Source organism: Epinephelus lanceolatus, chromosome 1 (assembly GCF_041903045.1).
Source record: "Epinephelus lanceolatus isolate andai-2023 chromosome 1, ASM4190304v1, whole genome shotgun sequence".
In the NCBI taxonomy this organism is placed as follows: domain Eukaryota; kingdom Metazoa; phylum Chordata; class Actinopteri; order Perciformes; family Serranidae; genus Epinephelus; species Epinephelus lanceolatus.
In genome coordinates this window covers 24,278,277-24,298,018 of record NC_135734.1, presented here as the reverse complement: position 1 = coordinate 24,298,018, position 19,742 = coordinate 24,278,277, and the positions used below count along the sequence as shown (strand labels likewise).

Here is a 19,742-nt window from a genome sequence, read left to right as displayed (position 1 = left end):
TGTTTTTCCTGCTGTGACATGTCAAACATGTCCTCTGTGGATTAAGGCCTGTTGTCTGTAAACATTTATTAGCAAAAAAAAAAAAGAGTCTTGAAGTCTACAGTTGGTTGTCAATGGAGAGATTTCATATCAACATCAGTTGTGTGATACATCATTAATTCTCTTCTTCAGCATCCTGATTAACCTGCAAAGTAGTTTATTATTCATTTTAATGTTTTGATTGGCTGCTACCTTGGCAAGGTCTCTCTTGTAAAAGAGACTTTCAATCTCAATGGGACTTCCTGGGAAAATAAAGGTAAAATAAATAGATAAAGAGTCTGTGAGGTTACAGACAAAAAACACACCACTCCACACAGCGACTTCCTCTTCACATCTTTATTTTTTCCCCAACATTTTGTAATTAAAACCTGAACCTCTTTTGCTTTGCCTTCTTTCTTTTAATACAAACTGCCAGAGTAACTGTCAGCACGAATGTGATGATTTACGGAGGAAAAATTGATTTCTACTGTATAATAATCAATGCAATTGCTGCTACCTTCAGCATAGTGAAAAACATACAGAAACTTAACATACACTTATTTCATACCACAAAATCCACACAATGTAGTTATAACACAGATAAAAGAAGTCCATTTATGCTCACGGCTGTGGTGAGGTCTGCAATACTGGCTTGACGGACATCAACTGTAAAGTTTCACCATCTGACTGGACTATATTTCATGACACTGACGTGATGTGTCGTGTGCGGAACGAAGCATGTTATTTTTTTTGAGTTTCGTCAAACTCTGTGACACACGACAAATGGCACTGGAAATAAAACTGAACGGTAATGTGGTTTACAGATCTTAATGGCATGCGTTCACATACACACATGCGCACAGTCACATCTCAAGACAGGCCCGGCAGACCTGCCTGATCCATACACAACAGTGGAGAGGGTAAATATAGGCTACAAAGGTAATAATATACAGGTACAATGTCGACATATCAAAGAAAGAAGATGGAAAAAACGGACAGTAAAAAATATAAAAATCGATAGGATAAAAAGTGAGGATATTGTTGCAGATATTAAGGACACAATTCTCCATTGTCAGCTGTTTAAGGTGCGAGCTCCCTTGTTTTTTTTTGACAGCATTCACATTTCTTCCACGTGTAACTTGAAATGCACCAGCGAAAAAACAAGCTGCTTAAAAAAAAAAAAAAAATCCTTTTCACTTCCCAAGCAACCACAATAAAACTCACTGAATAAATGTGAGATAAACATGACTATAAAAACATTTTGGTTTAGCAATCAACACAAAGTCATATTATGAATAAAACACTTAAGCGGTCGCTGATAGAATTAGTACTCCCAGACTTTCAGATAAAACTACATTCCTCACAAAAACTACAACCTGGATGCTCTGAGTTCATCCAGATGTGAAAAACATGAAGCTCCTCACCGACATGTTTTTCCTCTAAGTGCTGTCAAAAGGAGGGACATTATTGAGAAATAATAAAAGAGAGGTCTTTTCAGGATCTCATGCTGTCAGTACTTTCAAATATTATTATTACAGGGCAACACGAGGGTGTGTTTGTAACAGGAAATCCAGTTTACAGTACATTGTCTCAAACTGCATCCAAACCAACTTAATTTCAAACCGGCTTCTGATTTGTTTTCATTCATTACAGACATTTCTCCAGAGAGAGATGTTTGTTTTAGACATGTGACCTTCAGGCCAGACCCTGTAGAGTGACCGTTTGTCCATGTAATGCAAATAAAAATAAAGGAAAAAAGTAACATTCCCAATCAAGTTTCCAAAACCTTCAGCGTGAAAAAGCATTTAAGACAACAAAAGGTCGATATATAAGTGCTAAAGTTCAATTTCATGGATGCTTCAAGTCTTTTGATGAGACCTTGGGAAACATGTCAAAAGTGCATTTTGTCTTACATATATTTTAATTAGTACCTACAGTACGAGGGGGGGACTCTGGAGAGACTGTGAAGCACAAGACTCCACGAGCTGTGACAAACTGCTGCAGCGAATATATGCAACAATTTCCGAAACACTAAAAACACAAGATGAGTCTTTTCTCTTCTTCTCGTCGAGCGGCAGCATGTTGGTGAGACCCTCTCAGTTCACCACGTCTCTGGTGTTTAGCTGAAAACTATGAAGTGAGATGTTGCAGTCTGATCGACCGCACGCAGGATGAACAGCTTCTGTTTGAAGGAACATTTTTCTTCATAGGCAGATTCAATTTAAAAGGGACTTCTTTTTTCAACAGTCAGAGTAGAGCTGGTTTGATTTAGACATAATCGTTATTTCTTTCTCGCATCAATTGTCCTGTTGGAAAAAACAAACAAACAAACAAAAAGAGCTGAACATGTAAAATGAGTTCTCTTCCTTCGGTTTATGACTTCTTCATTTCAGATGATACAGGCAGGATTCAGAGTGGTCAGAGTCATTCAGATTCTCAGGCAATGTAATTTTCTCTCACTGTGGAGGTGGGACTGGAGCTGAGGGGTGGAGTGTGTCCCCGGGAAGAGGGGCGTTGGGCTCTGTGAGTCGGGGGGGACAAGGAAACACAACTGTGTTCACATTATATTAACAACTTCTTGACACATCTCTATAAAATGTTCTCCTTGCTTTGGGTGCTCAAGTAAAATTTCTGTTAACAGGACAAATAGTTCAAATAAAGTTCATAATATCCTCAAGAATTTCGTCTCTTACATGGGACTAAGGGGCACCCACCCACATAATATTCCTTTAATTATTTGATAATGGAAAGAAAAAAACAGCAGACAAATATATGTAATTAATGTATGACATGTATTAAAAAAACGCCGCTAAAGTTGATTAAACTAATGGATTTGTTGACTGTCAGAAAATGAATCAACCATTTTGATAATGTCTTACTAGTAGTTCCCAACTGGTGTGTCACGGTCCAAAAGTGGGTCACGGGTCCATTCTGAATGGACCACATGTGACTCACAAGTGTGACGAGTTTGTGAAAAACACACTTTATTTATATGTACAGTGAATATCCAACACAGAGCTTTTATTTTGAAGTGTCATTTCCTGCTGAAGAGTGAGTGAATAACAGACAGCTACTTAACAGAGACAGCAAACTAGCTCAACAACATGGTCAAGTTTGACGCTACATATTTTAATCTGTGTGGACCTCAAACTAATGACAGTGGACAAATCTGGACCCAGTGGCCGGACCAGCACTTCAAAATAAAAGCTCTGTGGCTGGACCAGTTGGCAACCAGTGCCTTAAACGATTAAGTCATTTCTAAAGCAAATTTTCTCATTCAAGCTTCTCATATTTGAGGTTTTCCCACTTTTCCTCATTTTTATATCCCTGTACCTTGAAGATATAGATAAAACAAGCTTTTTAAAGATGCCAGTTTGGGATATTTCACCATTTTCTGATACATTTGTAACTGCAAAAATAACTAATAGATTAACTGAGAATGAAAATAACTGCAAATATTGCAGTGTTGCACAGCGTTTTTATAGTTCAGCTTAGTTTTTATTGTTTAAAAATGTGCAGTTTTAGTTTATTTTTTATTAGTTTGATTAATTTGATTAATTTTCTTTTATTTTTTTCTATGATATGGGGAATATCTGTCATGGGCAAGATTTAAGAAGTCCAGAATAGGTGTTACAACACAAACACTGTGTGAAGGCAGTTGACTCACAGTCTAGACGTATGCACCAATGCCTCTTCATGCTCACTGTGTTGGTAAATTTAAACAAAATGGCAAAGACTAAAACTAAAGACATTTCCTGTATATTTTCATTTTATTTTATTGAGTTTTGTAAGAAAACAATATCATTTCAATTAGTTTTTTCTCTAAAGTCTAGTTTTTCATTTTTATTCCATTCACTTAAATGCGTTTTCACACCTAGTTTTAGTTTTTAGTTTAGTGTTAGTTGGTTAGTTAATTATAAAAACTCTGATCCTGCACTGAAACTAATTTCTGCTTTCTATCAACACAAACTGGAATATTGGTCTTCACTTGTATCATTTCATTAATATGTAATTGCATATAAAGTTGCAGCACTGTGTACATTTCACAACTATCATGAAACCGTGGAAAGCACATATGAGATATTCAACTCTCAATTTGCTAATTATTAAGGTAGTGACTTGAGCTGTTTTATAATGGCTGTCAAAAAAATTCATTGTTCATTAGGAAAGCCTGAGAATTATGTACCTGCAGTAAGAAGCACACTGTCTATCTGCTTATTTGGTTGTCTACAACATTCATCAGACAGTCTATTAAAGCCTATTAAAGCTTTAAATTAGAGCTCACCGTGGAGTACAGGAGTAGTGCTGGAGCTGGAGCTGGAGTGGGCTGCTGGGGTGGTGCCTGGAGGGCAGGGCGGCGAGGTGTGAGCGCCCTGAGAAGGTTGGGACTCAGGGGCTGGGGCAGAAGCTGAGGCTGGGGGCGCGGGACTGGGGGCCGGCTGTGGCGCTGGTGTGCTGGGAGCTTGTTGACTTGCAGTCGGGCCCTGGGGCGGCGGGGCTGAGGCGGCCTGGTTGGCATGAGGGCCCCCAGCCTGGCTGTGCTGCTGGTGCTGGATCTGCTGGAAGTGCTGCTGGCGGGCCCTCATCTCGGCGTATTTCAACTGCTCCATGTGGAAGGACTGACGGTCAGCCAGCAGCTGCTGACGCTGGTACTCCAACTACACACACACACACAAAATAAAAAGTTAAAGGTATTGTACTGCAGTTAGGTTGACTACTGTCTTCATATACTACACATCCCAGAATCCTTCACTCACAGCCTCCCTCTCTCTGTCCATGATGGTTTCCAGTTCTTCAAAGTGTCGCAGTTTAATCTCCAGCTTCTTCATTTGGGTCTCCACCAGCAGAGCAACAAGGGATTTGATCTTCCTCTCTTCCACTGCAGCCAGGTGCTACGCAGGAAGTGAAGGAGAAACTTAGATTAGAGAAAATGTAAAAAAAAAGGTGACGAAGGGTGCAGCAAGTCGAGACCTGGTGATAATTAACTTTACCTTGGCTTTAACAGCAGCAGCAGCGAGCGCAGACGCAGCAGCAGTGGCCAGATTTCCCTCTCCCACATCCCGCTCCACCTTCGCTTTCCTCTCTCCTTCACTCTCTGCTTCTCTTTGTCCTTCCTCTGTTCCCTCTTTTCCATCCTTCTCCTTCTCCCCGTCGCCTGCGAGAAAAGAAAAGGTTCATTTTTTTCACCTGTGGCAACAACACTGTATTTCCTGTATCTGACTGAGGTGCATTTTCGTACCCATCTCGGACTCTGTTTTGTCTGCATCTCTCTCTCCTTCTTGGTCTCTTCCTCTTTCTTCTTCCTTCTTCCCATTCTCTGTCTGCTTCTCCTCTTCCTCAGTCGCTCCATCTTTGCTGTCCTGTACAGGAAAGCAAACACAGCACAATGAGCTTTGCAGCAAATCACTCGCAAATCAGAAACATTATATTATGTTCAACATGCGTCATACCTTGGCTTCCCTCTTCTCTTCGCCTGATTGGCTGTCACTCTTGCTTTCATCACTGCTTTCATCTAGAGAGAAGACAAGTCACTTTATCTTTTTCTGTCCAAAGTGTGAAGGTTTTTTTTCTTGTTATTATGCACGCTGTATGTGTGTGTGTCCATCCTACCAGGTCTCTCTCCCTCCTCCAGGCCAGTGCCTGCGATGCCACTACCCTCCAGGCCATACAGCGGGTCCTGTCGGCCACTGACCCTTGCTGCCTCCTCCACCCGCCGTACATGAGCCTCGACAAGCGCTGCAGGAACCTCCTCCTTCATACGAGAAAACTCCTCTGAGAGGAGCAAACAAAGATCAAGGTTATTGATGTAAAGCAAAATACAGATTTGGGGATGACTAATGAGTGATTAATAATGACCAGAAGGATTTCAATTCAAATTTATGATTAAAACATTTAATTATTCAAGTCAAAATAAGTTCCTTCTCACCCAGAGCAGATTTGGCCGCAGCTGAGGCCACTCGTGGGTCGACGACAGAGGCGAGGAAGGCCACTGTGCTCATGACGGGGTTTCCTGCCTGGCTGAAAGGTACCGGCTGGTAGGCCAGTGGTCCCAAAGATGAAGAGTGGTCCTCCAAGTAAGGGTCTTCAATGGGCAGCCGCAGGAAGTGCAGGATGCACTCGTCCTGCGTACGGCTGCCCACATGTTCTGAAACCTTGTTCCAGTCATCCTTGTACATCTCCAACCCCTGACGGAAGTGAGGGCAACATTTACATCTGCATTTCTACGTTCTTATTTTCACATTTACAACAGGAATTATCTGATCAACTGATATTAAAGATAATTTGTACCTCAAGTAGTAGTAGTGTTTCTTGTTCTGTCCACTCCCTCATAGAGCTCGCTGTACTCTTGCTCTGTGCACAAATATCACCAACACTTTGTTAATATGTCACATCAATGTAAATCACAGCAAAAGCATCATTCTGTCATGCATCCTCTTAGACTTGTACCTTTGTAGAGCCAGTCTTCTTGCTGTACATGTCAGTCCGCAGCCCAAAGTTTTGCAGATCTGCTGGTTTCTCCTTCACTTTATCTGGGAAGGACATCATCTGCTGGGTGGCAGGGGTCTGCAGATACACAGTGACAGGGGGACACATTGGAAATAACCTAGAATGTGTGTGGATGTGTGTGTGTGTGTGTGTGTGTATGTGTGTGTGTGTTTGAGTGTATGTTCACCTGGGCCGTCTTGGGCTGCAGGGGCACCAGACTGGAGGGAGTGTCTGCTAGGACGTGGAAGTGAGAGGTCGGCGGGGGACCCATGGGTGTGGGTCTGCTCTCAGAGTCCACCTGGTAGTTAATCAGGCCCCACTGCTCCAGGAAGGCGTGGACTCTGCAGCAGAAGAAGAAGAAGCACGGTGTATACCACACTGACAGCAGCTGGACTAAAGCAAGTGACTGTGTAGCTAGTAAGTGTTGTGTATTGGCAAAAATCTGGCAGTTAAACTCTGGATTGTGTAGAAAATTTTAAATGTAGTCTCCACCTACCTCATGATTGCACACACATCTCCTGCCAGGTTCCTGCGACAGGCGGTGGACGTCAGATACTCCTGAGGGTTGAGCCGGTAGGTGTCGATCATGAAGTTCCTGTACGCCAGATAACTGAAAGAAGAAGATGCAAAGAAAAGTGAGATACTTCAACTAAGACCTGATGTTGTACCAGGTGTATTTACTTTTTACATTTGTGTCAGTGTAATAAAAAAACTGATATTGTTTTGTGTGCAGATCAAATACTCACATCTCTGGTGTTTTGGATTTGTTTTTCCCATTGAAAAACTCGGGCAGGGCTCTGCGCTCGATGGCATGAACACTGGGGGGAAACAATTACGACTTTGTGAGTACTCACAGCTGAAATTCATCTGAATGACTCACTTCGGGCTTTTTGAGTCACGTCTCATGCTCTCTAAGGCTGAGACTACTGGTTTTCATCTCAACTAAATTCACACCAAATGATTTTACAAGGGTTGCAACTAACGATTATTTTCACTGTCGATTTATCTGTCAGTTATTTCTTGATTCATCAATGAGTTGTTCAGTCTATAAAACGGTAGAAAAAGTCAGCCAGTGTTTCCAAAGCCCAACATGATGTCCCCAAATGTCTTATTTTGTCCACAACCCAAAGACATTGAGTTTATTGTCATAGAGTAAATAAAAAATACATCAATATTCACATTTAAGAAGCTGGAATCAGCAAAATTACTCCAATCGTTTAGCTCTAGATTTCACCCCCACAGTCTCAGTTTTTTCGTACTTTTCAAGTGTCTGAATCTATAAATACATGGCAGACATCTGTAAATTCAGTTACCTACCTGTTGTAGTCGAACCAGGCAGCATAGCTCGGAATGATAATGTGATGAGTCTGCTCGGTCACGTTGTCCTCGTGAAGGTCCGAGCTTTTCACCGGTTCACCCTTCACGCTCGGAGAGCCTTCCTCCTCCTCCTGTTTAAACACGAGTACACGCACTCATGAAGATACGCATGTTTACTGTCCTCACTGTTCCCATGTTTTCTTGCACTCTTACAAACTGCCTTACCTTGCCTGTTGTTTCCATGGACTCATCCTCTTGCTCATCTGCTCAAATCACAAAACAACAGGAAGTGAATATAAAATGGAAGAGCAGGTAACACTGTCAGAAAATTAGTTTTCAGTGAGAACACACTGAATACAAAATTAAGTGTCACTAGATTAACAACAAGGATGAATAGAGAATTTATTTGCAGTTGGGAGTGTTTATTTTTCCTCCATGTTGGGAGTGATAACAGTCATGTGAAAAAAAAAGTGCTATTTTATGAAAAATAACAAACAGAACCACAATTAAGTAATACATTAATGACCCAAACCTGATATCATTAACAAGTCAGAGAAGATTACTCTTGATTTCCCACTGTTTACATGCATCAACGCAGATCATGTTTCTCTTCTGCTCGTCGAAAGACGATTGTACAGTCTACATTTACGTCTGTGCTTGATTACGCTTATAATTTTTCTATATGCACGATTCTCCCTCCACCTTAAAGCCTCAGTGTATCACAGTGCTTCATCACAGGTGATACATCTGTCACTCACCATTGCTTCTGATATGAAAAGTTGGGGTGGCTCTCCTTAACAAACACAAGGGAGGAGTATTGTATGTTGTTTATTTATAAAGCTTTACTGCAAAAACTGCCTGGTTACCTCTGCTCTCTGACTGCATTTGAATACAGAGAGACATCTTAACATTAGTTACAGAATGAGCTCCAAAAACATATAAGTTATTCTCTTATTCCCCCTGAACTTTTTAAAAGGTTGTACACATGTACTTTAAATCACAATATTGTGTGCAGGTGTGTGCATGTGTTATTTTTGTGTACAGGTCTCTCTTGAAAAAGAAATTCCGATCTCAAAGAGACTACCTGTTTAAGAAAGGGCCCATTTTCTTGTGAAAGTAGGGACTAGTGGCCATGTTGGAGGCAACACATAAATACGTTCTGCTCACCCATATCTGTTCCTCCCTTGACTGGAGTTGAATCAGAGTCCTTCTTGGTGTTATCTGCAAAGAGGCAGTAACAGACTACTTTAAAGTCTTGAAGGTGACAACTGAGTTTATCTTTAATGGTCATATATGCTTATTTTTTGTATATTCTAAACAAATGTGTACTTGTCTTAGGTGGGTTTCCCTCTTCAGATGCTGGAACAGGTGACGCTTCATCCAAGTCTTTACTAAGATCCTCCTGTTCCTCCTCCCTTTGGCCCCGTTTAGACTTGGTGTATGGGGTCGTTGGCCTGTCCACACACACAAAATGGATGTTATTTAATGATACTGCATAATGTCTCTGATACAGCTGGTTCTACATTCTTTAAAAGCAAATGAGTGTGGCATCATTACATAAAGACGTCTGGTCACTGACCCTTTTTTGGTATTCTTCTTCTTGCTCTCCTGAGGCGGAGGGGTCGGGGAGGGCGACGGCGACCTCTTCCTCTTCTTGGCACTGCCAGGCTTCTTGTCCCTCCGCTCGTCAGGCGTGGTCACCTCATCTGTCAGGGTCTTGGCTGAGATCCTCTTCCTTTTAGGGCAGCCCTCTCCCACTTCATAGTCCTCCTCATTCATCCACTCATTATATTGGTCCAGGTCTAAAATCCACTTGGCATGAACCTGTGAACAGAGATCATACGCTGTATAACCAATACTGAAATATGCCTGAGTGAAATGTCACCAACTTATTCCACAGTTCAACCAGGCAGTGTTGCACATTTTCTTAGCTACATCTTCTAGAAATCAGCAACAGTCAATTTCAACATGCCACAATTTAGAAATGTCTAGAAATTAAATTAAAAATTCTTTATGTGGATCCACAGCAGAGGTAGCTAAGAACATTAGTGGGGGTGTTTTCTGGATCCTATGTTGGTTTTGTGGCTTAAAATCTACTGTTGGGCAAATAAAGCTGGCTTAAAAAGAAAATAAATCTGTTAATCTTCAAAGGAAGTTTTCATTTTTTTCATGTCAAAACATTTCTAAGATTTAAATACAGTATGCCAGCACACTGCAGGAGCAGTCGCTGATTGAAGACAAATGCAATTAATCTTGATTACGTCACTCTGAAGTTGTGGTCTAGAGAAAACATAACCACTGTGGGTAAACAGAAACAGGGTTCTCGATAGCAACCTAACCGAGTGTGCTGATTTTTGTGTGAATACAGCTCCAAACATTTGGACGCTTCACTGCTCCTACTATCATGTCGTAGTGAGCACTGAACGCCTTGAGCGAGTGATGCTCTGAATACACAATAGGAGCTTCCGACAGTGCTTTGAATTTATGGTTCAGCCAAGTGCCAGAGTAAGCTTTGTTGCTCCAAGTGCCAATTTGCCACAGCACCTCATTCTTGGATGTTTTGCACAGAGAGTGAGAGTGCTGCTGCCAAGCCAGGGAGCTATCATCTCTGTGTACACAGTCCCCTGACAGGTTTGTGTAATGACGAAGAGGCTGAGACACATAAAATTAACTTCCATCATTAAAGACTCAAGACTTCCATTTTAAATTACAGCCCACGTAAAGACGTTTTCCAAAAATCATGCACATAAAATGGAGCACAGGCATCTATAATTTCCCATCTAATGTAACCATGCATCATGCACTCAAAAACAAAGTAAATGTGATTTATTTAAATATGTCACTCATTCTAAATGTCACTTAGGCTCAATAAAGATCAGGAACAATCAGATACAACACATACACTGTATATATATGATGTAGTTGAATAGTGTGAAATATGTTAAATTAAACTGGGGGAGATGTAAGCAGATATTAAAAAGGGATTTGTTGAAAATGTTAGATAGAAGAAAGCATAAAGGACATTTTTTTAAAAATGGGAATGGGTGACAAAACAAAAAGAGAGGCAATAAGGGGAAAAAACAAAGAATAAGTCAGTAGAAATGAAATACCTTTCGGGGCTTTTCTGGGCTGGGAGGATCCTCCACAGCAGCCTCGATCTCACTGGCTGGGATCCAGGTGTCATAACTAAGGTCAAAGGTCATAGCAGGAGAGAGATCACAAGTTGGGGCTTGCAAAAACATCTCAAGTAGACAAATGTGTAACTTAAAGGGATAGTTTGAATTTTTTGAAGTGGGGTTGTATTGTGTACTTATCCATAGTCAGTGTATTACATACAGTAGATGTCAGTTGGCATTGTACTGCTGAGGAGGAGTCAGCAACTAAATGTATTTGAACTATATTAAAAAATCAGTATCAGTTTAAGTGAATGCAATAATGACAGTATTTTCACTGCTTTACCTCTCTGTCAGACAGCCCATTCTGACAGGAAGTTGTTGACAGCTTCAGTTCCCCATCTATGCTCTTGTTAAAGCCACCAGACTCCATTGACAAAAGCAGTAATTTTAGCTCACTGAACATGGAAGCTGCTGGTCTATTACTGCTTCAATCACTTAGTTAGTGTGTATTATTGTGTGACTTAAGTGAATCCAAACTAACCCTTTAAAATGCCAAAGTCACACAGTTACATAAATAAAATAACTGATCAAGGCAGTGGTAGACCAGCAGCTCCTGTATGTTATATCATTGTTTTTCTCAATGGAATCTGGCTTTAAAGAGAATGAGAAAAGGCCTTCACTTCCTGCTGGAAATTGCTCTCTGACATTAAGGTAAAGCACTGAAACTATTCTAAATAAAGCGTACACTTAAACTGATTTTTCTGAGTGACACTTGTTTTTTAGGGTTCTTAAATTACATTTTGTTGCTGACACCTCCACAGCAGTAGATTGCTTAGCTTCAATGTCACACTCCACTCTGCTTCTCCAAACCGGGGCCACTGTATGTTATATACTGTCTGTGGATAAGCACCTCACACAATCCCACTTAAAAACATCTGCGCTATCCCTTTAAGCTTGTAGAGTTTAGTCAAAGTAAAACAAGATTAGCAGATTCCCTCTACACTGAGGGAACTGTGTTATAATTCCACAATACGATGAGGAAACAGTTTACAGTTAGGTGTAAAATGTTGGTGTTGGTGTTGATATCTCTGTAAACTCAGCACCAACCTGTCAGGAAAATATCCCCAGTGGAGCAGCACTTGCTTATCTCTCTTCATCACGGGACGCACCCACTCCTCTGGACAGAGAAGAAAAAAGGACATCAGCACAAAGCCAGTTCAAGCAGCAGAATTCACAATGAAAAAAACCTGTGCTTAGACACAAAGTGTGAAGCCTCACCTTCCTCTAAGCTGGTGGGAATAGGAACGACAACATGGGAGCTGGAGGCCTTGTCCTCAGTTACTGAGCCCTGCAACAGATAAAGTCACAAGGAAATATGAGTTAAGCTTACAGTGTACAATGTCTTTTAAATAGACTAATGGCCTCACATGCAGGCCAGTTTTCTGTCTGTAATACTGAGACTTAAAAGGACAGAGCAAAAAACACACCTGATGCCTTTTGATGATGTCTTTCAGTTTCCCCAGCAGTTTTGGCTCTATGTCAGAGCTCAGGTAGATCACCGGTCTGCTCAGGCAGTTGTTCTGAAATGACGAAATGTAGTGTGAATGAGTGAATAGGCAGAAAAAAATTGCTATAAATCTATATTTTTAATAATCTCAGTTAAATCAGGAACTCTGTGTGTCTGTGTCATTGAGCGCTTCAGATGAGGAGAGCTGGATGATCTTGTAGTGTAACTGCAAGACTGATTAAGTAGGATTACTGTTCAAGTCACATGACTGTGTGCCCTTCATTATTTCTATCTAAAGCTCAGGCAGCCTGATTCTGAGTCTCTTCACAAATATGATGTAATAATCATAGGAGACGTGCAACCTCTCCAACAGAGTGTTTTCTTTGCATTCATTTAGCTCTGGTGCCTGCGGCAGAAAACAAACAAGAGAAATTTGTCTCCTGCTGGAGCTCACTGTTGATCTGTTAGAAACAAAAAATGTAATTACGGCATGTTGTGGGAATGTTGTAGATGCTTTCTTTGATACAGTAATATAAATAAACACTCACAGAATTAGAGCTTGAAGCATTTATAACTGCATTCTGGCTGTCCAGGTAATGTGTGTTGCAAACATACATAGAGAAAAGCTCTGAGGCAAACTCACCTGCACTAAGGACTTCTCGATCGTCATGAACATCTCCACGTTTCGGTCCATCCTCGACGGATTCTGGAAGTCAAACCTGCGCCTACCAGGAAATTAGACTGGAGTTACACATGAAACAGCAACATAGCCAAAATACAACTCGGATCACTAAGATAACACAATATAATATTTGAGTTTGTACGTTTAGCGAACATGTATATCAGCTAGAAAGAAAGTCCTACCATCCTTGGTCACTCTTGAACTTGTAGGCAGCAGCCAGGATGTGGCAGAGAGCCCCTCCTGACTTGAAGTCCAGGAAACACTTCATCTGCAGACACAAGACAAAACTGTTTCTAAATGCCCCAGTGGGGTAACGTAATGTGCATGCGTGCACATGACAGAGATAAAGGAGATGTACCGGCAGCTTGGTGAGCGGAGGGTTGCTGACATGTCGACCGAATACCTCCTCCTGGAACTGGAGCAGCTGGACCACCAGGCTGGACAAAGACTTGTTGGTGGGGGGTTCGGCTTGGATGTACTGAAAGGACAACCACACAGAGACGGTCAGAGACACATAAACATAAACAACAGTGTGTTGATTTAAGGGACTGTTTGTTATTTATGAGAGGGGAGGAGGTGGTGCGAAAAGGGGGAGGCATGTTAAATAATTTCTTTAGCACTGGGAAGGGACTTGTGTTTTTTATTTTGGCTTTAAAGAAGGGGCATACAAATTTTAATGGCTGTATTTTGTATTCATTTTACCGCAGATTTTTTAAAGAAAACATGCCCACCAAATGCTCCAACTACACCATTTATTGTAGCCAGAAACTGTAAAATCATAAATTATCTTTGGATTTTCAAATTTACATCATCCTTGAACACATTACGTGGGTCAAACAAAAAAATAATATTCAGATCTCGGGTTAAAATGGTGATATTTCATCAAAATCACGTTATCCATGTACACTTACAATTTGCTAAAAATAAACAGTTTGCATTGACTAACCAGCATGCATGACAAGAGCAAAAAAACACGGCTTGTTTTACCTACAGGATTTTGTATCTAAATTTCAACTTTCACACATCAAAGGGTACGTTTTTAAAATCTAACAACTGATTTGTGGTGGAGGCAGGGTCACCCATTTTCCCCAAGTCAGTCAGGGAGGCTTTAGGAAAAACTATCTGTAGCCTCAGGTTCAGGGAAGGTCAAAAACAGCAACAAAACGAAGTCACCACTCAGCCATCTCCCCCGTCCTCTGATAAGTACAGTAACAGTCCCTAAGTGCTGCGTGTGGTCACATATGTCTAAAAGTGGAGGGAGAATTGCTGTATGCTTTATTATTCAGAGTGAGTTAATCATTCAGCCTGGTAATATCTGATATGGAGGTTAAATGGTAAATATAGCTTATTAGTCTTCATTATTAGCGTGTTTTTTAAAGAATTAATGCAGTTTTTCGGGGTAATCAATGGGTCTACACAGCAGCACACGGCTCAGCATTATTCCAGACGGCCCAGGGCTTCAGTCAGCGCGGCGCGCCACAGAGCCAACATCTGGATCTGAGCTGCATTACCGTTAGCCGATTAGCTAACTAGCTAGCTAGCTGGCTGCCCGGCCGGCTAAAGTCACCCCTTTTACAAAAAATCCTCCCCGCAGGACTGATTGTGTGCTGCTTCTGCATCGGGTTAGCGACAATACCATCTGGGGACACCGCCATTCGCGGCTGCATGTGTTGCAGCTGTTGGCTCAGCATCCTTTTGTATCCCGGCTCGAGTGAATCAAACAGCTGGACGTTCAGCAGCACCCTCCCTCCTCTCTTTGTCACTGCCTCTGCCCAATAGGTAACTGCCCACGTTTCAGGGTGAAATATGTGAGCTTAGTGTGTATGGATACAAAGCATGCGGTCAGTACCTTTTTGTAATTCTTTCCCAGCCAGACGCGGACATTATCAAACTGAGAAACGGTATCAGACGCTTCGAAATATTTTACATTCGGGCCGCCGTCTTTCTTCCGCACCGCCATCTTTGACTGCAGACAACTAGTCGACGTCGCCTGCCGCCCGGCGGCCAGAGTCCAGTACTGCAACTGCTGTGTAGCTGTAATAACAGGCAGTGTACAGCAGGGAGAGCAGTCATACAGAGAACCATTAAATACTACATGATGTGTGTGTGAGAGAGAGAGAGGCAGCTGCATGCACTAGGGCTGGAGGAAGTGTTAAGTTATTTACTTAAAAACAAAACCAACCAAATTCTAAAAATACATGAATGAAACTCCTGCATTCAAAAACGTGTTAGCAACAAAATGTACTTAAAGTATCAAGAATAAAATGACTCATCATGTGTCATACTGGATCATCATTATTGGTGTATGAATATGTAAATAGATACTTAAAGGTTAAGGACAGGAGTCTGCAACTTTTACAATCAAAAGAGACATTTTTGATCAAAAATAACTGACAAAAATCTGTCTAGGGCCACAACAAATATTTGAGCCTGAAGGTAACACAGCTTGTTTACTCTAAATTAGCATATCAACATTACTAACAGGGCTAAATGAGCATTCATTAATATTTTTACCACAAGGTGGCTACTCTACTATGGTATTTATAATTATTTGGTTCTTTAACTTTGCAGAGTTGGTGGTGAAAACAAACAAATCTGTCCACGACTATTACATTTCCTGTTTTCCTCCGAGACTTTTACCTTTTTTATTTCTAATTCAGAGAAAAGGCGGGAAGCCGTAAACATACGGAACATTTTAGTTGTTGAAATGTTAAACTTTTAAAAAATAATAATAATAAAATAAATCAGTGTATAGGCTACACAGTTTTAAAATTTGAGAATGTAGGATTTTCTTAAGGCCTACAAATATTATAAGTGAAAATTAGAATGTTAAAATGTCCATAGAATTTTTAATCAAAGCCACAGGGAGCCACTGGAGAGGGGCTAAAGAGCCGCGCGTGGCTCTGGAGCCACAGGTTGCCTTCCCCTGGTCGAGAAGATGCACCTAAATCTCACTGCTTTATGCATAGGTGTACATTTTGGGTGGGGGGGTGCAAGGGACACATCCCCTTACTATTTAGAGTATGTGCATTTGTCCCCCCCACCCCCAATAAAAACATGAAGGTAGTAGAGGACTTTTATTTTGACAAAATGAAAGATGTTCGCACCATAGATTGATGCAGAAAATGCAAAATCAATACATAAAAATTCACCAGACTGCAGAAAATTAAGTGTTTCATGCTCAAAATTTCCTGACGGAGGGCCTCAAGCCAAATTAATCAAATTAATCCTACAACCTACAACTTCACGCACACTGATGTGTTTTACACTGAAAATATTATTTGGATAAATGTAGTGAAAATGTAAAAATTCAAGTAAAGTGCAAATGGAAAATCATTACAACACAGTAGGGACAGAGAAGGCCTGGAGAGGGTACATAGTGTTCGCGCTAAACAGGAAGGCACAAACTAAATAAATTTATTCAAATCAGCTAATAGCCCCAGCCTCTTCTTTTTCTTTTCTTTTCTTTTCTTTTCTTTTTTTTTCTTTTCTTTTCTTTGGTAAACAGATCTTGACTTGTTTCTCACACTTTTAACAAATGGTTGACCTTGTATCAGTTGAGAGTGAGGGACTGAGTGACAGGTGCTATGTTCACTATTTATCTGCATGTGCACTAGCAGAGAACAAGGGGTGACATAGTCCAGTCAATGTAATGTCTTCATATCTTCTCACACATGGGTCAAGTTTAATCCTGGAAGATCCTGTCAGAGTCATGGTTGTAACAGGTAGGTCCACAGCAAACTGTATGTCCTGTTAACACAATGCAACTTAATCTTTAGGAGCCAAACAAACGCTTTGTGGGACCACACCAGTGAGAAAATCCTTATAATATAATGGTATATAGACAGAGATGTAAAGCAGAGCACACTTTATGGTCTAGTGAAGAACCAAATGTGTAGTGTTAACTGTCGAGCGTATTTTTTTGCATCCCCTTTATCAGTTTAATCTGCAAGGCCTGGGGAATTTAGCCAACATCAAATGATGACATGACTGTATGGGGAGAGCATTACACAGTACATCTCGGTCTGTCTCTTTGTGCTTCCTCACTGAGAATGATTTAGTGCCTGAATCATTGCCACTGCCTCAAATAGATTACAACATTGAAATCACCAAAATAGCACTAACTTGTAAAACGTGGGCAAAAAAAGTAAAAGAAAATGTAATTAGATTTTTAAACTGGTGATGAATGACCTCCAAACGACTCACTGACCTCCGGCAGCAGGACCTGAGTAACTGTGCTGATGAGGCACTTGAAAAAGAAGGCAGGCAATGAAATAAGACCCATATCATCAAAATTCATTTAAAGGACCAGAGTGCACATACTAAAATGTGGTTTTAATAATCTATTTGATGATTATTCATGTGAATTCTACTATCAATCAACAAATAGATTTCGCAATTTCAACATTCAGTTATTCATGAATGTCCACTGTGTCTTGCTAATTATTTTCTCTTTATTTCGATTCATTCAGGAGAGTCATGGTGTGACAGCAGCATGGCAGTGAGAGGAGGTTTTAATCCCAATTTAACCTCTGGTGTCATTTGCTATATATTTCTGGCTAAATGAAACAAATGTTCATTCTGTAGCCCAGTGATAAATACAATGTGCAAGGAATACACTTTTTAATTGGACATTTTTAAAGGTTTCATGGTATAAAGAGCAGGGATGATAACACCAGTGTCAGTGTTCATGTTGCTGTTGAAGACAGCTGTTCTGAACCTGGGGAGTGGGAATCCTCCAAGGGGTCACAAGTTTAATCTTGGGGTCATGAAATGATTAACAGGGTGGGAAAGAATAAAAGGAAACCAGTCTGCCACACAAAATACATCTACAGTTTTTTCTCACTTGTGTCTGAAATATTTGATTGAAGATAGTTTCCTATTCAGGCCTCAAAAATACTCTAATGAAAGAATCACAAAAACTGCATTCAATTCACTGACATGTGCAACATGTTGCAGCTGCACACTGCTTCATTTTAAGGCATCATACTGGAAAAAATCAGGAAAAGTTGCGTGAACAACAAAATTCAATGATTAAGATGTTGTCTACTCTTTGTTATTATGTCAAATATTTTATAATTGTGTTGCTGGTATCATTTGATTTGGTTATGCAAAGCACTTATCTTAATATAAATGTAAGTAAAAATGTGTGTGTGTGTGTGTGTGTGTGTGTGTGTGTGTAGTACTTTAATGTCCAATTAAAGCAACAGAATAAGGAAATGACAGACCTAAGCCACTCATTCGTGCTCTGTCACAAATTTGCTATTATATGACTGCACCTTAACAAATTATAATCCTACAGCACATCCTGTAATATCACAGAAAAAATAAAATTTCCCATGTAGTGAATATATGTCAGGTTTATATGACAAAAACTTGTATGCATAGAAAAATACATTAATGCAAGCAGTCCCTAATTTGTGGGGAATCATATTCCATAAATTAGACTCGATATAATGTCATAGCACTACAGCAAGTTGTGTTATCCATAGCCCTGTAATGAGATGGTCCAGAAAAAAAGACTTTTGTATAACACTCATACAAAGTGGAAATTCAGCAGACATGAGAGTACAGAAATAACTGAGCAAAATATAAACCGTCAGACTGCTTTCATGTCTCTGACCTTTTTACTGGCTCTCTGTTAGTCAGAGGCTCAAATTAACCTTCATTAACAGAGAATAGGTGTGTGTGTGTGTGTGTGTGTGTGTGTGTGTGTGTGTGTGTGTGCGTGCGTGTCTAACATGACCCAGGCTAATTTGTGAAAGTCCAGAGACAACACTGAAGAGAGTAGTGCTCCTTGAACTAGTATTCCTCAGGCTGTCTGTGTGTTTGTATTTGCTCATGAGCGTGTGTGTGTGTATATCTGAGTAACGGGGTGTGTGTGTGTGTGTGTGTGTGTGTGTGTGGAGCACCCGTCTGTGCTGAAGGAGAGAGAGTGAAGCCTATTGATTATTTTAATCCTCCTATTTGTGAGTCTGTGATCCTCTCGGCTCAGCCTTCCGCTGGGGGATTGCTAATGGGGCTGAACGCTTCCCTCCTCAGCCCTCTCTCCCTGTCCAATTAACTTAACGCTGGAATCGGCGAGGAGGGAGCGCTGGGACTCAGAGGGTGGTGGTGGTGGTGGTGGGGGTGGAAACACTGCTGAGATACAACCCAACCAACAACCCCCGGTCCAACATCTCCCAAACCTCTCATTTGCACCACGTACAGCAAGAACTTCCTCATCCAGAATAGTATTACCTCTCACCTTTAATTAAAGATCCATCTGCTTGTTTTATTCTGGTGAGGTGAGACCTCCCCTCAGCCAGTGTTTCATTTTCACGAGGTGGCTCTGTGGAGGGTAGAAGCAGCAGCAGGTGAAAAGGTACATGTTATAATGGGAGCGCTGCCTTCAAACAAGCTGCTGCAGCTGTAGTTCTGTCATTTTTCTGAGTGTTTGTCCAATTAGTGTTTGTGTTTAACTTTCTCCTGAAGCTACAATTCAGCGAAACAAATCTTTAATGATGGACTCATTAACAAGGGAATTGCTTCATTTCACAAAACCTGCAACAGAGAGGTTGTGTCAGTGTCCACAAAGTCACATTGTCTTACTCTGTCTCCTTGAGATAGAGTTTGT

The 19,742-nt window shown here is 40.8% G+C and overlaps 1 protein-coding gene across 2 annotated transcripts; it reads right to left on the bottom strand.

The window, feature by feature from the left end:
- Positions 1 to 1,473: 1,473 nt before the first annotated feature.
- Positions 1,474 to 15,108, bottom strand: smarcc2 (SWI/SNF related BAF chromatin remodeling complex subunit C2). Of its 2 annotated transcripts, none has more exons than XM_033627109.2 (26): positions 14,976 to 15,108; positions 13,485 to 13,604; positions 13,309 to 13,394; positions 13,088 to 13,169; positions 12,425 to 12,517; positions 12,216 to 12,285; positions 12,045 to 12,114; positions 10,932 to 11,007; positions 9,401 to 9,645; positions 9,151 to 9,275; positions 8,989 to 9,042; positions 8,047 to 8,084; positions 7,822 to 7,952; positions 7,251 to 7,322; positions 7,001 to 7,114; positions 6,692 to 6,845; positions 6,466 to 6,582; positions 6,307 to 6,369; positions 5,945 to 6,203; positions 5,629 to 5,790; positions 5,469 to 5,530; positions 5,258 to 5,378; positions 5,010 to 5,173; positions 4,776 to 4,910; positions 4,304 to 4,676; positions 1,474 to 2,539 (listed from the first exon to the last, which is right to left on the bottom strand). In XM_033627109.2, exons 1-26 carry the CDS (start codon positions 15,084 to 15,086, stop codon positions 2,475 to 2,477), a joined length of 3,162 nt encoding a protein of 1,053 aa, XP_033483000.2. In that variant the 5' UTR covers positions 15,087 to 15,108; the 3' UTR covers positions 1,474 to 2,474. The 2 variants fall into 2 exon arrangements, with proteins under 2 accessions (XP_033483000.2, XP_033483001.2); XM_033627110.2 differs by having other exon boundaries at positions 13,088 to 13,163.
- Positions 15,109 to 19,742: the final 4,634 nt, after the last annotated feature.

Excerpts from the sequence above, each read along its gene's own strand:
- smarcc2 (XM_033627109.2), bottom strand. The coding sequence starts at position 15,086 with ATGGCGGTGCGGAAGAAAGACGGCGGCCCGAATGTAAAATATTTCGAA. Across the intron at positions 13,170-13,308 it reads TTCAAGAGTGACCAAGGATG|GCGCAGGTTTGACTTCCAGA; the intron begins GTAGGACTTTCT and ends ATTTCCTGGTAG. Across the intron at positions 11,008-12,044 it reads TGGGGATATTTTCCTGACAG|TTATGACACCTGGATCCCAG; the intron begins GTTGGTGCTGAG and ends CTTTGACCTTAG.